Source organism: Eufriesea mexicana, unplaced genomic scaffold (assembly GCF_001483705.2).
Source record: "Eufriesea mexicana isolate 0111107269 unplaced genomic scaffold, ASM148370v2 scaffold93, whole genome shotgun sequence".
Taxonomy (NCBI): Eukaryota; Metazoa; Arthropoda; class Insecta; order Hymenoptera; family Apidae; genus Eufriesea; species Eufriesea mexicana.
In genome coordinates this window covers 758,901-784,504 of record NW_016908274.1, presented here as the reverse complement: position 1 = coordinate 784,504, position 25,604 = coordinate 758,901, and the positions used below count along the sequence as shown (strand labels likewise).

Genomic DNA, 25,604 nt, shown 5'->3' with positions numbered 1-25,604 from the left:
AGGGGTATACGTCCCTGAAATAAAGCTCTAAATTACGAATTTCTCGTGTCTAATGCAATAAACGTAAGTATATATACATAGAGATATAAATGGGTATAGGAGTATATGTATATCGATATTAGAGAAGAAATAAATTAAAGTTATTTATTTTCATCCCCCACTCCTCACCTTTTTAATGATCATTTTTAACGAAGATTATAAATAAATTACTTTGATGTACTTTATTTGTAACCAACGAGATCATTGTCTTTTATAAGTGTAAGGAATAAGTCGTTTTTGTGCAGAACAGATGTTTTTATTTATCATTTTAATTATTAAATTAAATTTAAACAGAAAATATTTTGTGTTTATAAACATTACCCTTTGTATGAGAATTGTGTCTAACAGAATTTAGAATTCATTGCTTAATTGCTTTTTATAGTAATCTACGATGATTTGCCACGCCTTTGGCGCCATAAATCCTTCAGGCGGATTTTCACCAGATTTTGCTAAATCTAAAATAATCGGATGATTTGTTATTTAAAATAATTAGTTTCGTACAGTGGCTTTGATTATATTTTATACTAATATCATCAGCATATTCGTATATTATATATACAACTATAATTTAATATTTCCATTTGTTTTAACATAATATTTAAATTAAATTTTTAAATTTAAATTAAATTTTGTTGTATTGACAGATTAATTTATTTTTTATTTATTTATTCATTTTTCATATTTTTTTAGAGTATGCAAAATAAGAGATTATTTTTTTTAATAATTTTGAATATATCAGATATAAATATATAATTTCAAATATGCTAATTTTGTATTATTGTGAATTGGAAAGGTAAGATTAAAAAATAATTGAAAATAAGAGTATTCTGTAATTGCTATTGTAGTATGAAGGTATCTTACTTCTCATTTTAGTCCCAGATATAAAATTGAAATCCTGCGATCGTTCTGGTTCGAAGAATGTCATTTTTCTTGTTCTATTATCGTAAGCTGCTACCCTAAATGGAATTATTTCGAGATTTTGAAGGCCTGGTGCCATCGACAGGACTCTTGAGCCATGTGTCCCATCGTATAGATTACCTAATTTTACATTCCAATTAATTAATAATTTAATAATAAATATGATTTTTTAATATAATTTTCCTTAGAATAATTTAAACAAAAATATATATTATAACAATATTTTCTAAATTCATATTTCATAAAATATGATATATCGAATTCTTTTTTATCAAATACTTATCTTAATTTTTTAATATATTTTTATTTTACTTTGATCAATTTTTTAGTAACAATATATGTATGAGGACAAAGTTAAGACATTAGAGAGATATTTTTGTCAAATATTAGTAGATGTAAAGATTTATTGGAAGTATAAAAATGGTTGGAATAGAAAAGAAATGAAAAATAAGTAGAAATAAAAGAAAATTGTAATTTTTATTATTAAAATATTACCATCTGGGGTTTTAGATTTGTCAGGGTGAGGTAAACCTGCAGGATCACGACCAACTATGTAAAAGTTTGCCCCTGCCATCATTCTTGCTTTGGCATGCCACTGCACCTAAAATTGAAAAAAAGTTACTTATCATTATTATAACATATTTTTAATACTAAATTTCAAATGATTTCTAAATTTAAAATATTAAAAATGTATTTCAAGATTTGGTTTGTCGTAAATTCACATATTTAAATGCTGCTTTAACTATTCTATAATATACCTTTTAAATTTTGCAATTTTCAATAATTGTTTAACTTTCATACATAATAATTTTTAAGCGTCCTTTTTTATTTTTTCAAGTTACATAAAAATTATTCAAATAGTAGTTTGACTTCTCTTTTTATAATGTTGAATATTAATTAAAGTCATATATATTATTTATTTACAAAATTTATTTTATTGATTTATTATATAATTTATTTACAAGACTTACTTTATTGATTTATTATTTAATTATTATATATTTATTTAGATTAATATAAATTTATGTAGATTTATTATGTAATTTATTTGCTAGATTTATTTGATATTATTATTTTATTTGCATCTCTCTACAGTGTAAATATAAAATAAAAAATTCACAAAGAAAATTAATAATAATACCTCTGTGGGTCCAGCATAAAGCATTGGGCTTGGAAAAATGGCAAGTATGGTGTCTTCGTGTAAGACACCCTCTTCGAGTACACTTTGGTGTTGGTTTATTCTTACTGGTAAAGGTACGTCATCTTCTTTAGTCCATCCTCCCAAAGGATGCAGTAATAGAACTGGTTTTTTAAAACCACGTTTCTCAACGAGGTATTTTCTTGTATCCTAATACCAATTTTAATAATAATTATTCTTTAGAAAATAGTAACGGTATTTAATTTGAGAATAATTTTTCATTCAAAAATGTGTTCGAATTTTTCGAATTAATTGGACTTTTCTTAGTACACGTTATAACGTATAAGACAAGAAAATATTATACATGACTTACATACAGGGTATTGCATTTTTGTTGACACAATGAAGATTCTCATAAACAAGTGATTTAATAAATATAAACTGTTGTATGCTTTTTAGTGTGTTTATCTTCTAGTATTTAGTATTTTTGTATTTTATGTGTCGAAATATTAAAAGACAGATTATTTTCTTTACATCATCTGTCTAAGGAATCTTTTGTTGTGTCAATTTAAAGGAGACACCTTGTATATGAACACGTGATCTTTCATGCCTTACACTTAATTTAAAATCCGCGAAACCAAAAAATTTTAGAAAAATAAAAATTCTTAATGTACTTCAGAATTTTATAAATTTATAAATTTTTATATTAAATATATTTAAATTTTATAATTTTACAAATTCAATTTTACGAAATTCATATGATAATTTATGTCTTTTCTCTGGGTCTATCTTTAGTAGTATTAGAAATATTACATTGAAATTTAATTATAATGATAAAGAAAACTCAAATAATACTTCGAATTTAAAAAATATTCGATATTGAACTTGAACTATACTTTAAGTAATATACGATATTAATTTGAAAAATAACCAATAAATAATTATTGCAAATATTTTCGATTGTGCAACAATTAAAAATGCTATAATATTTTTATCAAAAAGAAAAATTATTTTTCTAAAATTTCTTTGCAAAGAATCTTTCATTGCGTACTTAAATTCGATATTTAGTATTTTAGATCTTATATTATTGTAGAATTTTATATCGAATTTAATTTTATGATATTAACAATTAGAAACCTGCATTAATAGTGCATGGCCATTGTGAATCGGATTTCTTAATTGAAAAGCAAAAACAGAATCTGCACCCATTTCTCTACACTTCTTTCGAATTTCGTTAGGGGTGAGCCTGTACTTGTCGAGGCCATCGTTCCACCTAATCCTTTCCAGGACCTCCAGTTCTCCACCAACGAGCCAGTCACCGGATTCGTTAATTAATTTTATGTATGGGTGTCCAGGATTGCTTGTTCCGAATTCTCTGCAACACCTACCACGAATTTTCTAATTTTTTTTTTCTAAAAATGCTTAAATATGTGTTCAATAAGAAAATATTTAAATACAGAAAATATATAATTTGTTTATAAAGATGTTTAAATATTTAAATAAATATAGTTGAATGTATTATATGTATTATTTATTTATACACGTATTATGTATTATATATGTACCAATGTTTGGAAATTAATGATTCGTCGAATTTTTATTCTTCTCTTAAATATGTATCATATTTATTTATTTATTTATACGGGATACCCATTAGAAAAATTACAAGAAAATTATTACAGTGAGGTATAAAATTAATGGTAACAAATAAAAATAAAAATATACAAATAGACGAGATGTGTATAAGCATAAAAAAAAATTTTTTGACAGAGAGGTGCGATGTAGTAGCTGTTTCATAGAATGAAGAGGTATATGACATATAATTTTTTTAAATTGGGAAACGTAATGAATTAAATTTTTGCAATTTTATTTTGTTATTTAGACTTTTTAGGTGAAAACAAATTTTATTGTATTTTTATTTAAGAATCAAACATAAATCTTGTTCGAGAAAAGGAAAATTAATTAAGATCGTGACAAATATTTCACTTGAATATTTTGGAATTTATTGCAATATTTTTTATGGTATTTGAAATTAGGAATTATTAACAATTTCAGTGATTTTTATTTCGTCTGTTAATAATATTGCAACGATACTGTTAATTAATCCCCTGCACTCGGCGATTTTTGTGTTATAGAAAAATAGTAATTCGAAGATTTTCTGCCATGAAGTGGACGATATTTTTAAAACAGTAAATAAGAAATCGTATAGAAATTAAGACGTAGAATTATTTTATTTCGACATTCCACGCATCATTGGATAGTTTTAAATTCGATATATTAATTAACGTCTATTTTTAAAATCCAATTAAATGGCAATTGAAAGTCGCTTCTTGAGTCCAAAGGATTAACTGTATTGAGAATGAAATTACTATGGTACAAATAAAAATTAAAAATTTGTGCTATGATACAAATAAAAATTCGAAATTTGTGCTATGGTACAAATAAAACAAATTACTATGGTATAAATAATTACTATGGTACAAATTAAAAATTTGAAGAAAAGTAAAGAGGAATAATGAAAAAGATATTTTCAAACCTTTCTTCCTTTCGGTGTGCAAAGAATTCGGGTCTCCTTAAAATTGCAACAGGTCTATCTTGATATTTCAGAGTCAGAGCTGGTGCATTAACGTATCTCTCTTTCTGAGCTGTGCTAACCGGAAGTACAATAGGTATCGACTGATTAATTACGTCTCCATCTTGTTCGATAAACTTGAAATGTTGACACTGTCAAAAATAATTTATAAAATTAATAATTAATAATATTAGTTTATTTGTGTTATTTAATTTATATTGTTATATATACTATATTATTTAATGTAGATATTTTAATATTCAAATAAAGTTTAATATAAACATAATATTTTTCTATTCATCTACTTTTTCAATTATTATTATTTTAATAATAATAATTTGCGTTACATTAAATTATTTTCTATCTGTGCACTAAAAATCTAGGTATTTTTTCCTTGTCTTATCTTTTGCTCTTCATCTACAATATTGTTCTTTCTGAGATAAAAGATAATCATTATAAGGAAACACGATTTTGATACTGGATTGTAATGTATTTCGAGTTCGATAGAATGAATTATTTTTGTATCTTCGTAAATATTCGTGCTTTAATGTGGTACGAACTATACTCACTTGCAAGTATTGGTCTTCTCTCATGAAACCCCTAAGTGGAGTTGCCCACCCTTCAGCGAGCACTTGAATCCATTGCAAGTCGACATCAGTGATTTCGATACCTTAAACCAATCGAGTCTTCTATATTTTCATTTAATCCAAAATTCTATTCTACTCTCACTGATCGTTGAAGCACGTTTTAAAATTTATAAATATTAAAATTTAGTCGAAATTTTGAGAAACAACCCTTATTTTCATCGCTAATGACTGTGAGATGAACACGGTACTAAACAGAAAAGAAAAAGAAAGAAGAAAGAAGAAACAAAAATATTTCATCAAAGTTGATAATAAATATTGAAAACAATTTCTAAATAATTAATTAAATTAATTAAACAATTAATTAAGTCCGCTGATACTCCCTTGATCACAGGCAATGACCGCTATTTGCCGAAAACGGTGACGAAGATCATTGGTCACTGACTGTGATCATGGGAGTGTCAACGCAGTGTCAGCCGCGAAAATGTAAACACGCTGTGCCTCCTTTTCTCGAACGCGCAATACAACACTCAGGACGCATTCCTAGACTTTCGCTCGTTTCTCGCACTCGACTCTGTCATAAACATCTCTTACACGCGGTCACTTTCGTCCTATGTCTCAAATACCATTTGCATCCAAGCGCGGAATATTCCGCGAGCCACGACAGTCGTCTATCACCAAGCGCGGAATATTCCGCGAGCCACGAGTGTCGTCTATCACCAAGCGCGGAATATTCCGCGAACTGACTTTCTCCATTACCAATTGCTGAATATTCTTCATATGCCACAGATCACGTTTGATTCCTTTTGTGCGCATCTCATCTACATCGGTTCATTATATTCTTAACAAGTTTTACTTTTGTTGTGAAAATCCTTTTAACTGCCATTATGAGTAGGTACTGATACGCGCGCGGTGATACGGGCTAGTCGTCAGTTGAACGTCGCTGATGCCTGAACAACACGGTACCTTAAGTAAAGCCATGATGCAGATGGGTTAACCGTTTGCGGCGAAGCGATATCACGCTTCTCTTGTCTTGTGCCAAAAATGCGTAGAAGCGCGATGGCGCTGCTGTTTCTTAATATAATTTTCGCATTAATTGAGGGCATTTGTACTCATATCAATTGCGGCTTTTATAAATATCATCCAATTGTGATTTAAATAAGATATTATAGTGGGTTACCGTTTGAATTGAATGATGAACCCTTACACACCCCAATCATCACTCGATCTAATCCTCAATAAAAATTCTCAAATCCTCCATAGATAGACAAACAATTGACTCGCATCCTTCCGAACCTTTACCTCCATCGAAAGACCCAAACCTCATATACTATTCCCCACATTCACCCGAAGACAGAAGGCCCGAGTCGATTTAATAACAAAATATTTTTTTCGTAAAAATTGCTTTTTATATAATATTTAGGGTTAATTATAACCGTTTTTATTATTTTTCCGAGAAAATAACTGCACATTTTATTCCGCACTGTTAACATACAGGTAACCCTCCTACAACACGGCATCCTATAACACGGTTTCACTATAACACGATTCATGAATTGCGGGAACCCTCTTATAACACGGTATCCTATAACACGTGTTGCAAGAAGATATGGCCCTCTTCAGTTGAAATAGAAAACGCGTGTGAATTGTCAGAAAGTGAAATTGGTGGCATATTAGAATTTGTTAAATCAATCGGAGGTGGAGGTTTTGTGGATATGGCTATGGAGGACGTTCAAGATTTATTAGTGGAGGAAGAAGTTGACGAAGCGGATTTAATGGAAATGGCATCTGAAGCTGTAAATCAAATCGATTCTGAGGACACTGGCACTGGTGAAGATTGTGCAGTTAATAATTTAACATTAAAAAAATTACAAGAAGCCCTAAGCTTAGTTGAAAATCTCGAGTCATTTTTCTTGAATGCAAACCCTGAAAGAAGTCGAAAATTCAAAAGGGAGCTGCAAAACTGTTTAGCTCCATACCGAGAAATTTACAATGACCTGCTAAGAACCAGCAAGCAAAGTGAAATTACAGATTTTTTTAAGAGGGAAGAAGATGCAAGAACTTTAAATGAAGAAAAAAGTTCTGAAAGTGAAGACGATATCATTTCACCGAAAAACGTTCTCGGTTGATTATATTGAGCAGTGACGACGAAGAAATTTATTAAATTAAAGTTGCGTTAAATTAAAATAATATTTTTGTTTTGTGTTGTACATACATTTATATTTTTAATAAAAATTATGTTGTTTATGTAGAGTTAAAAAAAATTTGTTTTTAATAAGTTTTCGGAACGTAACCCCCCTTTTTATACTGACTTTGGGTCTCATACAACACGGTTTCATACAACACGGCATTTTCTAGGAACCTATCTACCGTGTTATAGGAGGATTACCTGTATATGCAAGAAAATGCTTCAGCACTCAAGCAGTTAACATTCTTTCAGGGCCACACTCGTTTTAATTCTAGATAAATAGATAAATAAATAAATTCTTTTTTGCCTCTTTTATCATTAGAGAATGAACCTAACGATGGAATAAAAGTTGAAAAAGACTTTCAACGTACTAGAAAGATTCTCCGCCTCTCTCCTCGCCTCTTCTATCCTCTCTTTCTCCACAAATAGCTCGTCGACCTCCTGTCGAATCTTCGGAAGAATTCCCTCCTTTCTTAAGAGCTCGATCACCATCTTCGTCGAAGTCCCTAGATCATGAAGTTCGGTGTCCACGACTAGGTCTGCGTGCTTTGGTGCCTCGTACTCCTGCCCGATTCCCGTGAAGCTTTTGATCATCCCTTTCCTAGCCTTCTCGTAGAGCCCTTTCGCGTCCCTAGCTTCGCAGGTCTCCATCGAGGCCTTCACGAAGATCTCGAAGAATCGTAAGTTAAAATCCTCGTGGATCTTCCTAGCTAGCTTCCTGTCTGCGTCGAACGGCGAAACGAAGCTGCAGATGGTGATTATACCGCAATCAGAGAAGAGTTTTGCTACCTCGGCTGCTCTACGAACGTTTTCCTCGCGGTCTTCCTTGGCAAAACCGAGGTTCCTGTTTAGACCTCGTCGGACGTTGTCACCGTCCAAGCTGTAGGCTGGTATTCCCTGAAAATGGCGTCGTTCTGAGAAAATTTGTTCATTCTTTGGTGAACTCCAGAGTGTACATTTATTTTTAACATGAAGAATAAAATTTTACTATTTGGTGTATAGTAGAATGTGAAAAATTATTTTTGACTTGAAGAGTAAAATTTTACTCTTTGGTGTATTCCAGAATGTAAATTTATTTTTAATTTGAAGAGAAAGTAAAATTTTACTCTTTGGTGTATACCAAGGTGTAAATTTATTTTTGACTGAGAAAGTAACATTTTACTTTTTGGTGTATACTAGGGTGTAAATTTATTTTTGACTGAGAAAGTAACATTTTACTTTTTAGTGTATACCAGAGTGTAAATTTATTTTTGACTTGAAAAGTAAAATTTTACTGTTTGGTGTATAGTAAAGTATGAAAAACTATTTTTGACTTGAATAGTAAAATTTTACTTTTTGGTGTATACCAGGGTGTAAATTTATTTTTGACTTGAAAAGTAAAATTTTACTGTTTGGTGTATAATAAAGTATGAAAAACTATTTTTGACTTGAATAGTAAAATTTTACTCTTTGGTGTATTCCAGAATGTAAATTTATTTTCAACTTAAAGAATAAAATTTTACTCTTTGGTGTATACCAGGATGTAAATTTATTTTTGACTGAGAAAGTAAAATTTTACTTTTCCGTGTATACCAAGGTGTAAATGTATTTTTGACTGAAAAAGTAAAATTTTACTTTTTGGTGTATATCAGAGTGCAAATTTATTTTTGACTTGAAAAGTAATATTTACTCTTTGGTATATTGTTCTTAATTTCATTCTTAACTTGAAGAATAAATTTCACTCTTTCACGTATTATTCCTAAACTTCTTCATTCGTGACCCTTTTATGTCGAAGAAAATTTGTTGCATCCTCGGACACATACACATTATTTAGGTAATAAACAAATAAATAAACAAGGAAAAAAGTATTAAGTGACAGTGAAAAAAGTTTAATTTTAATTCAAATAATGGTTCATATAATAAATTAAATAATTAACTTGTTTAGTTAATACGTAAATACGAATTCGATTTGTAGCGCATAATTTGGATCAAAACATGTCTTTAGGCACAACCTAGGGCAAGTCTATTCATGTTTAGGTAGTATTCTTGTAATTCGACTAATAAATAGACTTCTTTGGGATTTTTTCTATGGCAACCATGATATGTTTTGGTATCCAGTTTCCATACCCAGATTTATTTATATTTAAAGAATATTTCCAATTTTTTTTTTAACGAAATTATTGAAAATTGTGGAAATTATACAGCTTTATTGTTCATTACATGCGACATGTACATATATTCGTATGAAATACTTCAAATGCATTTTTCTCAAGACCATTTTTTTCAAAATGGTTGCCGTGATATCTCAAGTTCTAATTGATCGATTACAACCAAATTTGGCAGGTATCTTCAGAACATGTATTTCTATCGCTCGTACAAAAATTTTTAAAATATAATGTTTTTAACTATTTTTTTTTTTTTTTTTTGGCACGCTAAAGTCGGAGAAAGCACAAAAATCGATAATCTAACTTTAAAATGCTGCAAAAAATTTTCTCTTCGATATTTTTATATACTTTTGGTACCGACGATAGTCGCGTTCATACTGAACAGAATGAATGTTTGTTTGTCCATTTCAGAGAAGAAGAACAGCCCAAATCGCGGCAACCGTGCAAGCTTATTCAATTGAAGGGGCACTACTAAACTAGCTATATCTTCGACAATTTTCAATATTTTTTCATGAAACAAATAGTGTATACTCCTTAAATATAGGTCAAAATCGTGCCATAAATCCCAATACAATTATGTCTTTATGGTTCTTGAAAAAGAATCCCAAATAGCATCTGAAAAATTGACCTCTAGACTAGAACATCCCCTTAAGCCACAGTTTATATTTATGTTTTACATATATACACACATTAAGCAGAAATATTTATCACCTGAAAATCCACACGAATTTCTAAAAAGTTAAATTATTAAAGATTTTACCTGAGAAATAAGGTAATTTTCAAGTTGAAACGAGATAGAGGTTTTCCCAGCACCCGAGAGTCCAGTCAGCCAAATAGTGCAGCCACGAAATCCCCTAAACTTCCCATAGGCCTCTCCTCGTCTTTCTCTCGATACATAATGTATCTGCTGCATTACATTCGTCGCGAGAATCTGCAAATATTTTTATAGGAAACTTAGAAAACATTCTATTAAATTGTGAATTATGTCTAACATGTTTCCCAAACTCCTAATCGACGGCTGTAAACTATTAATAGTGGTACTCATTATTGTTACCCAATGCAGAGATTTTCAATGACAGCCATCTGATCCCATAAAGGGCCCAATATCGAATTTTTGGGACCGTGTGAAAATATGTAAAAATTAGAGTCTCAAATTTATATAAATTTTATACAAATGAAAATAAAATAAAAATATTTTTATTTTACTTTTCTCGTAAATTGAAGCTTCCAGGAAACATGAATAAAATGGGTAAGAGAGATCACAGAACTTATTATATCATTGACGTTATGTTACTTGAAATTACGCAACACTGATGTTTATCAACACTAAACTTACTAGTCATTATGTGTATTATGTTGTCCAATAAATAACACTAGATTTTAGTAGTAGATGATACTCTTCTTCCTCGGTACAAGTATTAAATAATGTATTACCACATGCTAATTGGAATTAGCAACTGGCCACAATATGGCTGACAGTTATGGACCAAAATGATTTATTCGACGATATGTTACGTAATAAACGGTTTTTCGTTTAAAAAAAGAATTATCACTATTTTATACTGAAAATACCAAAATTCGTTTTTAACCAACCCAATATATTGCAACGTAAAATTTGTTGAAATATCAGTTGAGATTACAAAAATTATAGGAACGATTAATTTGAGTTTAATAGATTTAACGTTGACACGTTAATTGCTAACTATGAATTAACTTTGCCAGCTTTTAATCTCTTATCGACTGTGTTTGTGTTAACACGATTTTGAGGTTACGTAAAATTTCCTTTACAGAGTTAACAGAGTCCTACTTTATCCACTAACTTAATTACCATGGAATTAGAGTCACATCGAACCGCGAGTATTCCTATTTTCTGGAATATTAACTTCTTTGTAATTTTGATTATTACAAGCTATTGGAGATCGTAATCACTTAGTAAATCGATAAGAAAAAAATTTTTGAATTTTTGTTCGATTTTTGTAAAATAATTCAATCTTCGAAGGATTAAAAGGAACATATTGGACGTTTGAAGAAAGTTCATGTTATAATGCATAGTTTCTTTTCTGGAAAAATAGGACTCAGAAATGATGAAGTGATCAAAATACAATGGAGACTTTAATGTAAAATGTTAGAAATAAATAAATAATTCTTTCGCTAATATAATGGAAGATAATATACATTTTATTTTATTTTAGTACAGAAATATAAAATTTTCGCAGTATACAGCAATTTACTATTGGATATTAGTCAGAATCTATAAAATAAAGTGGGTAAAGCTTTTTCTCATTTTTAGCCAGATTCATAAAATAGGACAATTAATGACAATAAACGTATCAAGTAAAAATAATTTCTAATTATTTAGAGAATGAAAAAATAATTACTTCAAATTATTTAGAAAATGGAAAAATGATTATTTAAAATTATTTAGAGAATAAAAAAATAATTATTAAGTGCAGATGACTAACTTCGAACAGTGGATTTGACTCAAGTATAGTGGACTTTCAAAAATTTTAATGATCGAATTAATTATAAATTTATATTTCAAATATAAATTTTAAATATAATATTTAAATATGGGGGTATTTAATGTTAAGCAAAATAGAACAGCCACGGGTACATCGTGAGAACGATTTCCTTATGATCAGAAGATAAATAAGAGTGTTAGAAATGGTGTCAGTTTGCAATATTGTAATCGGCCAGTTGCCCAAGCCTACAAACTCGTTATCACTTCCGAGTTAATTGTAGCGTATGTTGCAACAACGGTTTGCTTCATATATCATCATATATTTGTGGGATATTGAACTATGAATTCGTTTAAAACGAATGAAGAATCTCCTGATAGTGGAATTGTGATAAAATAAATAGTATAATTTGTTATGTTCATAATCTAGAACTCTAGAAATATCAAATCGGTTGAAATAACTAGCTTTGGGTTATTTATATTATACTATAATATAATTAGCTATTAGTCAGTTATTAAATAGCTTTTTCTGACTTTATAGTTACTTTCTAGTTACTTAAAAATATTTAACTGATTTTAGAAAAATTAATATTTACTTTTATTGAAATTGAAAAATTATTATCAAATTATTATACATTATTGCCATAATTATTATTAATGTATTATTTATTTTTGTCTATTATGATTTTTTATATTTTTTATTGTTATTATTAATATTGTTATATATTGTTATTATCTATTGTTGTTATTATTAGTAATATTACTATACATTTTTATTATTATATTGTTAATATTAATCATATATTAATAATATTAATATATTATTTAAAAAGTAAGTTAATGTTTCTGCTATCAAGTTATATGTTACCGATCTATCAAACATCTTGCTACTGTGTCACATGATGTTATATTGTTTCTTCTATCACTCACTAAAGCGCTAGTAACGTTAGCCGTCATTTTTTTTGAGATTCATCACTGGAGTGGTATAGTTTATTTTAACTTATCACAGAAAATTAACAATCATTGGAAGCAAATTAAAAGCAGTTGGATACATAAACTTATCGAAAACAAATTTGTTTGATTTTGCAGAAATGCAAAGAGGGTTTGAAAATAATTTTATATTTCAACAGGACAATTCTTCTTCACGCAAAGCAAGAATTATAATGAAACTTTTTGGAGAAAATAATATTCTGTTATCAAAATGGCCACCTCAGAGCCACGATATAAACCTAATTGAACATCTATGGAATCATTTGGAAAGAAATATAACAAAAATCAATAGAAGGTATTGAAAATAATGTTTATAGATGCATGAAGATTTGAATGGAATAATATAAATATGAAAATCATTAACAAATTAATCTCTAGTATTCCAAAACGTCTTGAAGCTGATACAAGAGAAAGACTATCATACTACTAGTTCGAAGCGTTAACTTATCTCCCGATGCTGTAATAATTGATAAAATATGCATTTCATATTTATTTTTGTTTATTCGCTAATAACGTGAATAATTCGCTAATAAATTCAATTTATGGATTTATATACATATTTATATGACATAAATAATTAAAAAGAATATGTAAATTAATATATACACATTTACATATATATGCAAATTAAAAAGAATACGTTAATAATTTAACACATATTACTCGTGTATGCGAATCGTTAATTTACTTTTTGAGCAAAGTGTAAGTCATTTTATAGGTAGCACAGTTTTTCTGAGAACTGAAGGTTTAAAACAGCAAATTTCGTCACATCAGGAGTTTCATAATTGGTAAATAGGAAAGCTTAGTATAAAACAGAAATAAATAAAAATAAATAAATAAAATGCATTAGTGATTAATTATTAACACAGGTTATTTATTTTAAACGTGTAAAAATTACGTATCAAATTTGCGAACCTATATGAACCGTTCGCTGCATAAATCGATTAACTCGACTTTTTGAAAAATCTTAAATTTAAGTGTCAAAGTACTTGGTATAATCATAACTTTTCGTATTTAAGATTTTTCAAAAAGCGGAGTTAATCGATTTGTGCAGTGAACGGCTCATATGTTTCTGTAATACTCTAAGATTTTGTCGTTATACTTAAATTTAATAGTTCCTATGAACATTATAATTCGTAAATAACTTGTTAGAAGAAATTATAGTCAACCTACTCTCACCATAGCTAATCTATACAAGATAATAGACGTTAGAAAGACCATTAATATACCTTATTTGTTATAAAATAAAATCAGTTTTAATCACGTAATTAGATAGCCAAGTATACATTTTATTAGACATAGTAATCGTTGTACTGGTATTTTGTTCACGGAATTTATTAAAAATCGGGAATGGAGTACTGACCTACCATTCTGATCTTCTGACCTTCCCTAATATCAGAATCTCGCGATATATCGAGGCTGTATAATGTGTCGAGGGATGAATTATGCAAATGAATATGTCCTATGTTAGTCATTGCATCAGTTGAGTTGAAAATAGCTTAATAATTTACTTATTCATTTATTTATTTATTTATTTATTTATCTTAAAGGGTAATAGCCCTTTGGAAACATGGAAAAGAATAATATAGTACAGAGTCATCTAGAATTGTTGTTGGCCGATAAAAGATACAATATACCATGCTTAACCCTTTGCACTCGAGAGGCGACTGTGCCACCATTTACTCAAATTCTAAAGATCGTTATTAATTAATATCTGGAATTTAAAATTGCCCAACGACACGTGGAACATCGAGGTAAAATAATTCTACGTCTTATTGTTAATTTGCACTTATTATTTACCATTTTGAAAATATCATCGACTTTATGGCAGAAAATTTTCGAATTATTATATTTCTGTAAGATCGCCAAATGCAAAGTGTTAATATGAGTGGGTGAACAGACAAAATTTAAGGATTGAGAGAAACGGTTAACATTGACCCTTTGTACTCGACGATTTTTTGACTAAAGAAGAGTAGAAATTCAAAGATTCTCTACTAAAAAACTGACGAAACTTTTTTGAGCAGTAAATAAAAAATTGTATGATAATAGAATTATAGAATTATTTGACTTCCATACTTCGCACACTGTTACGTTACATTAAATTTGATATATTAATTAATATCGATCTTGCAAATTTTATGAAATGGTGACTGAAGGTCACCTCTCGAGTACAAAGGGTTAATAAAAATTCTGTTGAAACAGTTGTAGTAACAGTAAAGGTACTTAAATACTTAAGATAAATTTAGATTAAACGTACATAAAATTTGGAAACAGTTAATGATATTAATAATATTGCATTTATCGAAGTATTTTATTGTAATTAAATCTTAAATCTTAAATTTTTAATGCAATAGATCTTCTTCGAGTGTGATTAAGTTAGCAAAAGCAAATTCTATTTTATAACAGAATTTTGGTATTTTAGAACACGATAATGCCATATGATACATCTACGAAGCCCTGTTTAGGGCTGGAATAAGGGCTCTCAGTAGTCAGTTGATATAGAGGGAAAAGTTCTTGAGGACTGTTGGTGTTAATAGAACAAGTTGATCAAGTTCGTAACGTGTGTCAATGCAACCAGAGTTAATCCACTACAAGGCTGAGTTTAGAGTTACAAATTCCACAATAGAGTGGATATATAGAACATCTGTAACCTGCTGATACAAACTTAAAGATATTCTCTGTGAAACTATGTAAAGCGTTTATCTATCATATATCTTCAGTAGCCTAGTTTGTATAATATATTGCAAGTGTTTATTTCGTATTTAGGAACTCTGTATTTTATTCAAGCATTAGCACAAGTATGGATAAACTTATTTCTACTTTTTCTCTTTGATCTTCCTACTAACAAATCTTTTAAGCCTTTTCAATTAAATTTATTTTACAATTGATCATTTTTATAGAATTTTCATTTGTATTTGTGTGTGCAGTTGGATTTTTATTAATTAATTATATTTTGAGATTGGTTGTATGATGTATAATGAATTACACACACACACACACACATATAAATATATTATTATGTATAAATGTATTATATATATAGTAAAGTACTTGTAAGTAAAAAATTATAAAAATAAGAAACATTATTAATACACGATAAATAAAAGAAATATTTACTTTATTAATTTATATTTATAATATACAGGGTGTCTGGTAACTATTAGTAGCATAAGTGAGCAGGTGGCTCACTCTACATCTAAAAATAAGTTGGAAAGGAAAAATACAATTGTTTTTGTTTGAGGTTTCGTTTTAAAGGAAATCGAGTTTAAAAATTCAATTGAGGGTGCGAAAATTTAATCAGATTTTCGTTCCTTTGGATTTCAGTGTCAGATGAATGCTATAAATATTTATAAATATGTATAGAAACAGTCTAGGGTGAAACTCGAGGTATTAAAACTTGAATAAAGAAACGCTTATTCCATGAATTTTCAACTTTGATTTTCTCAAAACCGGAGCTTCAAACGAAAAAATTTTTAACTTACTTTTACACATAGAATCACTCTTTGTCTAATTGTACTGACAATTACCAACATTCTGTATATTTGTAATACTTATGTATTTTTATATTCCTTATAATACTGTACTGACATTTATACTACATTTGCATATTTTGTAATAATTTACTTTCCTTCATAACATATTTATATACATACATTTCTTTACAAATCGAATGCCTATTCTACTCTGCAGAATAAAATACCTATTTTACTTTATGGAATAGTACATTTATTCTATTTCATATAAAAGCTATTCCATTTTTAGAGGACAGAATGCCTATTCTCCTTTATGCAATAGAATACCTATTCTTTTTTATAGAACAGAATACATATTCTATTCTACAGAACAGAATGCTTATTTTACTTTATAGAATAGGATGCTTACTCTGTACAACCGGTTAATCGAGGTCTCGCTGTACGATAATTTCGAAACAACCTTATTCAATAATTAACAATGCTCACATCTCGGATTATATGTCAAGAGAAAATATTCTCTTACTTTACTCTTGTTACTACGAAAAGGTACTCGTGTCTAAACTTCAATGTAGTAATTAACCCCTGAACCTTTACTTTTGCAAGATGACGTAGAAAAGGGATCACACGAATTATGGGACTTATGACAAATTCAAGCGAATAGAAAATAATTTATCAACATGGTAACAAATTCGAGAATTAAATTTGGAAAGGTGTAAAATAAAAATGGGGGTTTATTTCAGGTAATTTAATAATTAGGTAACTAGGTAATTTAATTTGAAAATAAATGCGTCAGAAAATACTATTGAATATTTTTTTGATAAAATGTTATTCGTTGTCTTTAATTACCTGGTTGCTTATTAAGTACATCTTTATTGTAAATGATTTTATTATAATAATTATACATAGAAATTGTAATTTTGTTTTTGCTAGTGATACGATTTTAATTGATGAATAATTAGGTGAGAGGATATAATTAAATAAAAATTATAGAATTTTATTGTAATTCTATTTTAATATTTTATATATTATAATTCTATATTTATTCTATATTTAAATTTTATATATTTTCATATTATATTTTAATTTTTATTTTTTCATTTTAGTAAAATTAATTTTATCCAATTCTTCATTTTCTATTCTTTTACTCAGCAGACAATTATTTAAAGGCTGCTTAAATATGTAATTTTAATTTAAGGAATTAATTATTTCACATATAGATATGTGTTAATAAATTATTAATAACATCAGAAATATTAATATTTATTTCCACTATGTAATCATTTTATATATAAACACCTGACAAATTAAAAATATATTCTGTCCTATTATGCAAATTATTATTTAAAATTGAAGTGAGATTTAAGAAAATAATTATTTTACACATAATCGTGTTACAATAAACTATTATAAAAATATATTTAATTTCACCAAAACGAAATTATCTAAAGTCCATTTAAATATTTACTTTTTCTTCAAGTAATTCATTATTTTACATATACATATGTGACAATGTATTATCGTGAAATACTTTTCATTTTATTTGATAAGGTTGTTTAAAATTATTAAAAAATTTTTTATTTTCTTTCAAGTAATTAATAATTATATTATATATGGATATTCAATAAGAAATTATTATATAATATATATTTTACCTGATCAGCTTTCCTCTCTGTATTTCGACTCTTTGACACAGGCTCCATGTACATTCCCATTATATACAAAATTTTGTAGTACTAATTTTTGATCAAGTATTTCACAATACTTAACAACTAATTTTACTATTCCACACGTTTGAGATATTCACTTTATTGCACAACTTTCTACAACCTCCCATATAAACAAACTACAAACCGTTTGATTAATTCGTATCCCATTAAATGAGATAAATTAAAGTTAATTACAAGATACAGAATGGGGGCAACGACATTGTTTAGAGCTTTAGTATTATCATACGAGGAAAACACCGAGGAAGAAAGTGTGTAGACGCATAGTTTCGATCCAACTGTCGAAGATTTAAATTCTGTTAAACGAGAAAGTGAAAAGGAAAGCAACTCGGTTTGATGGTGGGGTCGAAGAATTTCTCGAGATGTTTCGAATATCGGAAACCGGGAATCGTAAACCGGAATTGACCTTTATTCATAGCTCATTATACGTATCTTTATTTACTATTATTTATTATTAATTATTTTTTATTTTTATTTCTTCAATCCGAAAATATTTTTAAATTCATTTATTATAATTCAATTTAATTTTCTTTTATTCTATTTTATTTTTAATCGTTTTATCATATTCAAATTTATTTTATTTCATTTCATTTTATCTCATTTGTTGAAAATTGTTCGAAACTTTTTCCTATTCTGCTTATCGATATTTTATAATCATAAACAATAGTGACATGTGTATACATTCTTCTTTATTTTTCTTTTTTAATATAAATTTTACTTAATAATTTGGTATATTTTTATTTTTTTAATTTTGAGCACTAAAAGTAGGGAACTTTTTATTTTGAAAATTGGTTTTCATTATCAAATGAGGTAAATCATAGTTAAGAGTATATTTTAAGTTTCTGGTTTTTGGGATCGCGTTTATCATTTTCTAGCTCATGGTAAACTCTTTCTTGCCTTTTGATAAATTTTTGTTGTTGCTCTCTCTGAATTTCTCAGTCGAATGAGATTTTATTTAGTAAATGATTTTCTGCATCATAATTAAGAGTATATTTTAAGTTTCCGGTTTTTGGGACTCCTTTCCCATTTTCTGTCTCATCGTAATTTCTTTCTTGCCTTTTGGTAAATGTCTGCCATTCCTCTCTCTCTGAATTTCTCAGTCAAATGAAATCTTATTGAATAAATGATTTATTGTTGTCCATTACTTCAGTTTATTTCGATTTATTTCGACAATTTTTTTTTTTTTAGATTTCAGAATCCAAGAAAAAGAATTTTACTCCAATTTTTCATAATAATTTCTAATAAATTACAAAATTATTCAATTTTTGAAAACGAGTTTTAAAAACGATTTAATGAAAAGATTATTTACTCAATTTATTTAGCTTTATTAGTAGAGTATTTAATTGACGTTGATCGAAATTGCTTTAACAATTTACTGTATTAACTATGGAAATAGATCATCAAGTTTGAACCTTATCCATAAGATTAAAGATTCGTTATGAATTCCTTTAGTAATAAGCGTGAAAAGTAAAAAGCAATTTCATATAATAATTTCTTTTTATTTATTGTTATTCTAAGAATCTCCTTATTCATTTTTATTCATTTTATCATTCTAATATCAATTGGTTGTCAAAAGAGAGGATTTTAGTATTTAATATTATAGTTGGAATATAGTACAATCTGTTAGGTTAAAAATATAAACCTTCAAGAAATACTCTGATAATAAACAAAAAAATTAAATAATATGTTAATTATCTTAATTAGTTAATAATAAGTTAAATAATAAATAATAAGTAAAAGAAGAAACTGGAAAATTAATAAAATAGAAGATAAATTATTGAAATAATCGATACTTTTAATGTGTTTAATAAAATAGCAAGAACATATACTTAGTTCAAAAACCAAATAAAAAGAAATCTCTTAAATTCAAAAAATAGGAATGATGAAATGTTTTCGTTTTCATATTTTATAAGACTGATGAAATATTTTCTTTTTCATATTTAGTATTTAAAACACTAGTGAATTTTCGGTGTATGAATCTAAAGATAGAATTTTTTCAATAGCCACTCACTAAATATTTTAATGCAAGATATTAATATTATATTAATTATAAATTTTGTTACAATTAAATATTTTATTTCCATCAAGAAATTTGAAAATGAGCTTCGACTAAAATATGAAGAAATACAAATTATAAGAAAACATGAAACAATAAAATGTGTAATTTTCTTTGAATTATACAACAGTTCATCTTATCCAATTTTCCTCAAACTTTATTACAGATAAAATTATCAAAATGGTTATAATTGCAAATCTAACCCCATACTGTTTTAGAATATTAACATATATGGAATATAGATATAAATATTACAAATGTTATAATTAAATAAAAATATTGATTAAATGAATTCTTGAAATTGTGCAACTATATTTGCTCGAGCAATTGTATAGTAGTGGCGCTTAAAATGGTGAAACTTATATGTGTGTTTGAGGACAAATAATCAATAGCTTAGAAGATACTTAGCATGAAAGTAAAAGATTTTTAGAAAGTCGGTACTTACTATAGTGACCACATTTTTTAGTCAATATAGAATGACATAGTCGAACAAACCTATATTTCTTATGTACATAATTATATGTAATATTATATGTATATTATATGTATTATTATTATTATTATCATTATTATTATTATTATTGTTATTATTATTATTATTATTATTATTATTTTTGGTTTATTATTATTCTTTCTCAACTGCATACTACTAAATATATATTATATATAAAACATAATATAATATAGTAACATAACATATAATGTAGTATGTTATTATAACAGATGAAACTTAGGAGGAATAATTAATTATTCAATCTATGACGGAATATTTGTTGCATAATTAAATTTTTAGAACGTTTTTAATTAACAGAAATATTAATTAAATGAGTTGGATTTGAAATTATTGATATTATTAATATAAAATTAAGAATATAAAATATAAATAAATTAAAGATATGAAATATAAATGAATATCATTTCAAAGGAAGAACAATGTCTTTTAATTTTAACATATCATAAAATACTTAAAAATTATAAAAATTTCTTTAAAAAACAATTTACTTCAGAATAAATATGTAAGAAGAAATATGGGTTCGGGGAATCCTATGTTAACTTTCAACCCCTCCTACACTGAAATGGGCTATCTTATATGATATAAATTATCAATTGAGAAATTTTAATCATTTTAATCAAGATACAGGAATATTTGAATATTATATTTGAATATTTAAATAATAGGTTAATTTGCACAATAGATGTTTTAGTTAAATGAATTAATTCTGATATAACTGTAGAATAATTATAGAATAATATCACTATTATTGTTAGTTATACAATAGCTATTAAAATTATAAAATTTATTTATGAAAATCATCATATTTGGTTATTGATTATTGATTATTTAATTAATGTTCTATCCAACTAATATACTCTAGAACTCTATGTATTTGATGCCTATTTAATGCAACACAATTTTATAATACTTAATGTATACACAATAGCTATAAAATAATCATAGAATAATATCACTATTTCTATTAGCTATACAATAGTTATTAAAATTATGAAGTTTATTTATGAAAATCATCATATTTGGTTATTAATTATTGATTATTTAATTAATATTCTATCCAACTAATATACACTAAAACTCTAGGTATTTGATGCCTATTTAATGAAACACAATTTTGGTTTGAATAAATGATCATAGATGGAGGTATGGATCAATGAACTTCTATAATATGAATTCTAGTTACATGTATAAACTTTTTATTTTCAAATCGGTTTAGACAAATGAAATTTTTATATATCATCTTCATTATTTTACTATGAAATTATTATTTGAATATTCCTTTATTTATATAGCATCATTTTAATGAGTGACAAAGTAACCATACTAAAAATGAGATATAAGAATTCTTTATTTATTAGAAAATAAGAAAGAGAAATTTTTAATCAAATAATTTAACGTGATTGAATATATTTAAAAAATTTGTGTTATTTAAGGAATATAGATTTTATAAGTAGTTAAAAAATTATATTTACATTACATTTCTCATATTACAGGATATCATTACATTTATATTGCGTCTTAAATATAAAATAATCACAATTTATGATTATTTCCAGTTAATTTAAACATTGACAGTTATATAATATTTTCTAAAATAAAAAATAGAAAAATATTTAATGAATGGTATTCAAAATGCAGTTAATGCTTTAAGATAAAATGGCGGATACTACCGGATTAAAAAGCCTAAAATATAATTTAATAATTTAATTTTATGACAAATGCTTTACCTAAAGATGAGAATACGTTAGAAACACTCACATAATTTTATAATAAATTCTACGAAATGTAAATTTCATTCAGAATACAACTCAAATTACATATTATTTTTAAAGGAATACAAATTACAAAATACTAGCAACATTATATTTTTATAAATAAATGATCAATCAATTATTTCTAATTAAATTGTAAACAAATTACTTTCAAACAAATAAACACGTAAATATTATAAAAAGATTAAAGATATTGAAATAATTCGAACAAAAAGGATTTATAAAAAGAACTAACTTTTATTGTACAAGAATTTGTAAAAGAAATTGAAAGAACTCGACTTCAGAAAAAGATTGAGAGGGAAAATAAAATGCCAATACGACAAGGTAAGTTTCTTCGATTGTTCTGAAAGAAAAGCGAAAAAATAGCTATTTCATTGTTTCACTGATTCACGTGTGTTACACGTTCATTTTTCTTTGCGGATAAAAAAGAAAAGAGAACGCGTGACGAACGATAATCTGCGATCTAGTTTCGTAATAGTGCATTCGGCCTATTTTTACGAAGTACCAAAAAAGAGGTTTTGAAAGTCGCCTGTTGATGGACCAATGGAGGTCAGAAAGTAAGTAAAGTATGAAATATGAAACATTTAATTATTTGGGAAATTAAGTTTATGGTAAACTCATTTATTTAAGCATAAATATGTCACAAATGTATTTTTATTGGGAAGAAAATTTAAAATTTCGTCTGTTATTTAATATATAAAATAATTATTTAAGGTACGAGTATATCAATCGTAGGTAAATTATTAAATTATTATTTCTCATCTAAAATATATAATAATAATAGGTTTCTTATTACAGTTCTTATTAAATTATTAATTTATACCTCATCAATGGTAACAAAATATTAATCGTTACTAAATTAATTATAAACACTAAATTTCAATTTATAATAAAGTCTAATAATTGGTTACAATTATTAGTTACAATTCGTCCATTTTTAAATTCATGACGTCGACGTAATTATCTCGAATTAAATATAAAATGTTAGTAATCAACATTATATGGATTATCATATCTTTTTATTGAAATAATCTCAAAAATAAATGCTTAAAATTAATTATTTTATCTTGAATACAGGTTCTAAAAATGTAAAAAATATGATAAAATAATTAATTTTAAGAATTTACTTTCAAGATTATTTCAATAAAAAAAATTCATAATCCATATAATGTTGATTATATATATATTAAGAAAATTAATGGCAAATTAACGAATTAAATTTTCCAAAGCTTTTAATAATTAGAAAAATGAAAATTTCAAAAGTTAGTTATGGTTACAAATTACAACTATAAATATAATTATAATTATTTACTATTATTTTATATCTTATTATTTCATTCGTTTATGATTTATTATTTCACGCATGCGATTATTTACGAAGGAAACAGAAAATCAAGAAACGTAAATTAATTACGAAATTGTACAAGTACAAATGAAATGAAATAAAATCACGTGTGACGCTAATAAATCTACTTCTCCTTAAAATATACCACAATAAATAAACCATTTTTATCTATCACATTAAACATTGCATTTAATGACAAAATTTCAGAATAAGATCTACTTCTCCTTAAAATATATCACAATAAATAAATCACTTTTATCTAATATTTAATTTCAGATTAAAATCGATGGATCCATCTATAATAAAAATTCTCTATCCCTTCATCCAAACAGAAAGAAATCAACATAGAATCAAGAACACCACGTGTCATCCTCAACGGACAACAAAAACATAGATCGCTATGAAATTACGATGAAATTCACCCGAAATTCAATCAGCTCTGAAAAAATTCAAAAATCGACCAAGACTCACGTAATTGATCTCTCCATTAGAGCCCTCGACTTCGTTTCCAGGATCCATTCTTCTCCAACGACCTCTCTTCTCGCAACCCTTCCTCCAAGAAATATATATTACCATCCAAACTCAACTCGGCATTAAAATCGAACACGAAACCTCTGTTCGACTATCTTTTCGTAGAATCACGAATAAACGATAATGATCCGCGTGGGTGTACTACTCGGTACTCACCTGGTGACACGTGGTCTTTCATATATCATCGGCAAGCGCCAAGAAGGCGCATATCGGTTTTCAGGAGGGGAGAAATTACACGCTCTCTTTCTCTCTCTCTCTCTCGCGCTCACACCTGTGTCTTCTCCTTCTCGCTCTGCAAACACGACCCTGAATGTCGGAAAAACGGTCAGAGGTGGAAAAACTCGAGGACAGCGAAATTTCTCGTTTCGTGATTCAGTTCAACGATGTCGGCGACCTTTCAGATCATTTGCAACCGGCAGCAGAACGATCTTAATCGTTTTCTTAGAGCTCTGTTACACCTCCGATTTTTTCCTTCTTCCGAGTACGCTGAGATATTAATACTCTCTGATTGGTAATCGTAACGCGTGTAATTCGCAACAGACCTCAGCAATTACGATTTTCTTTCATGGTTCTTCTGGGAATCGGGTTGTATGCTCACTTGCTATGCGTACTTCGTGCTTTTTCCTACGATTTAGAACTATGTTTCTGTTCTCCTTGCCTTTTTTAACAAAATGCACGCTACAATTGGGTGATAATAATAATTCGGTATGTTGTAATCGTTAAGTACCAGGTGTAATTTCCTATTTTCATAGCTTTTGGTGTTAAACAACGGGTGTAATGACTGTTAACTTTTAGCTCTGAAAATAATAGTAGTAAAAGAGTTATGGTAGAATATAATAATAAAATATATTTTATTATTATACGTTAAAATATAATGTTGCATTTAATGGTAAAGTATATAAAAATAAATAAATTGCACGATAAAATAGTAAAATGTCGAATTTTTTAATTAAAAATTGGTTTGTAATATGTATCGCAGAATTTATGTCATGTAAGATCACAATTTTTTCTTTCAAATCATTATTTCTATAAAGTTAGTTATTAAAAAGTCGTAATAAAAATACGAAATTTCCTTTCAATCCAATTACCTCTTCTGTAAAATAGGTTTTCGTTGACATTGGTGTTACGAAAACAATTACATACCTAAGTATTAAGTGG

The 25,604-nt window shown here is 27.2% G+C and overlaps 1 protein-coding gene across 1 annotated transcript; it reads right to left on the bottom strand.

The window, feature by feature from the left end:
* Nucleotides 1-390: 390 nt before the first annotated feature.
* On the bottom strand, nucleotides 391-24,511 carry LOC108554892 (bifunctional 3'-phosphoadenosine 5'-phosphosulfate synthase). The gene is made up of 10 exons (XM_017910306.1): nucleotides 24,387-24,511; nucleotides 10,344-10,514; nucleotides 7,811-8,336; nucleotides 5,237-5,337; nucleotides 4,632-4,819; nucleotides 3,233-3,479; nucleotides 2,099-2,305; nucleotides 1,453-1,558; nucleotides 901-1,077; nucleotides 391-494 (listed from the first exon to the last, which is right to left on the bottom strand). The coding sequence occupies exons 1-10, from the start codon at nucleotides 24,489-24,491 to the stop codon at nucleotides 391-393; spliced, it is 1,932 nt and encodes a 643-aa protein (XP_017765795.1). The 5' UTR covers nucleotides 24,492-24,511.
* Nucleotides 24,512-25,604: the final 1,093 nt, after the last annotated feature.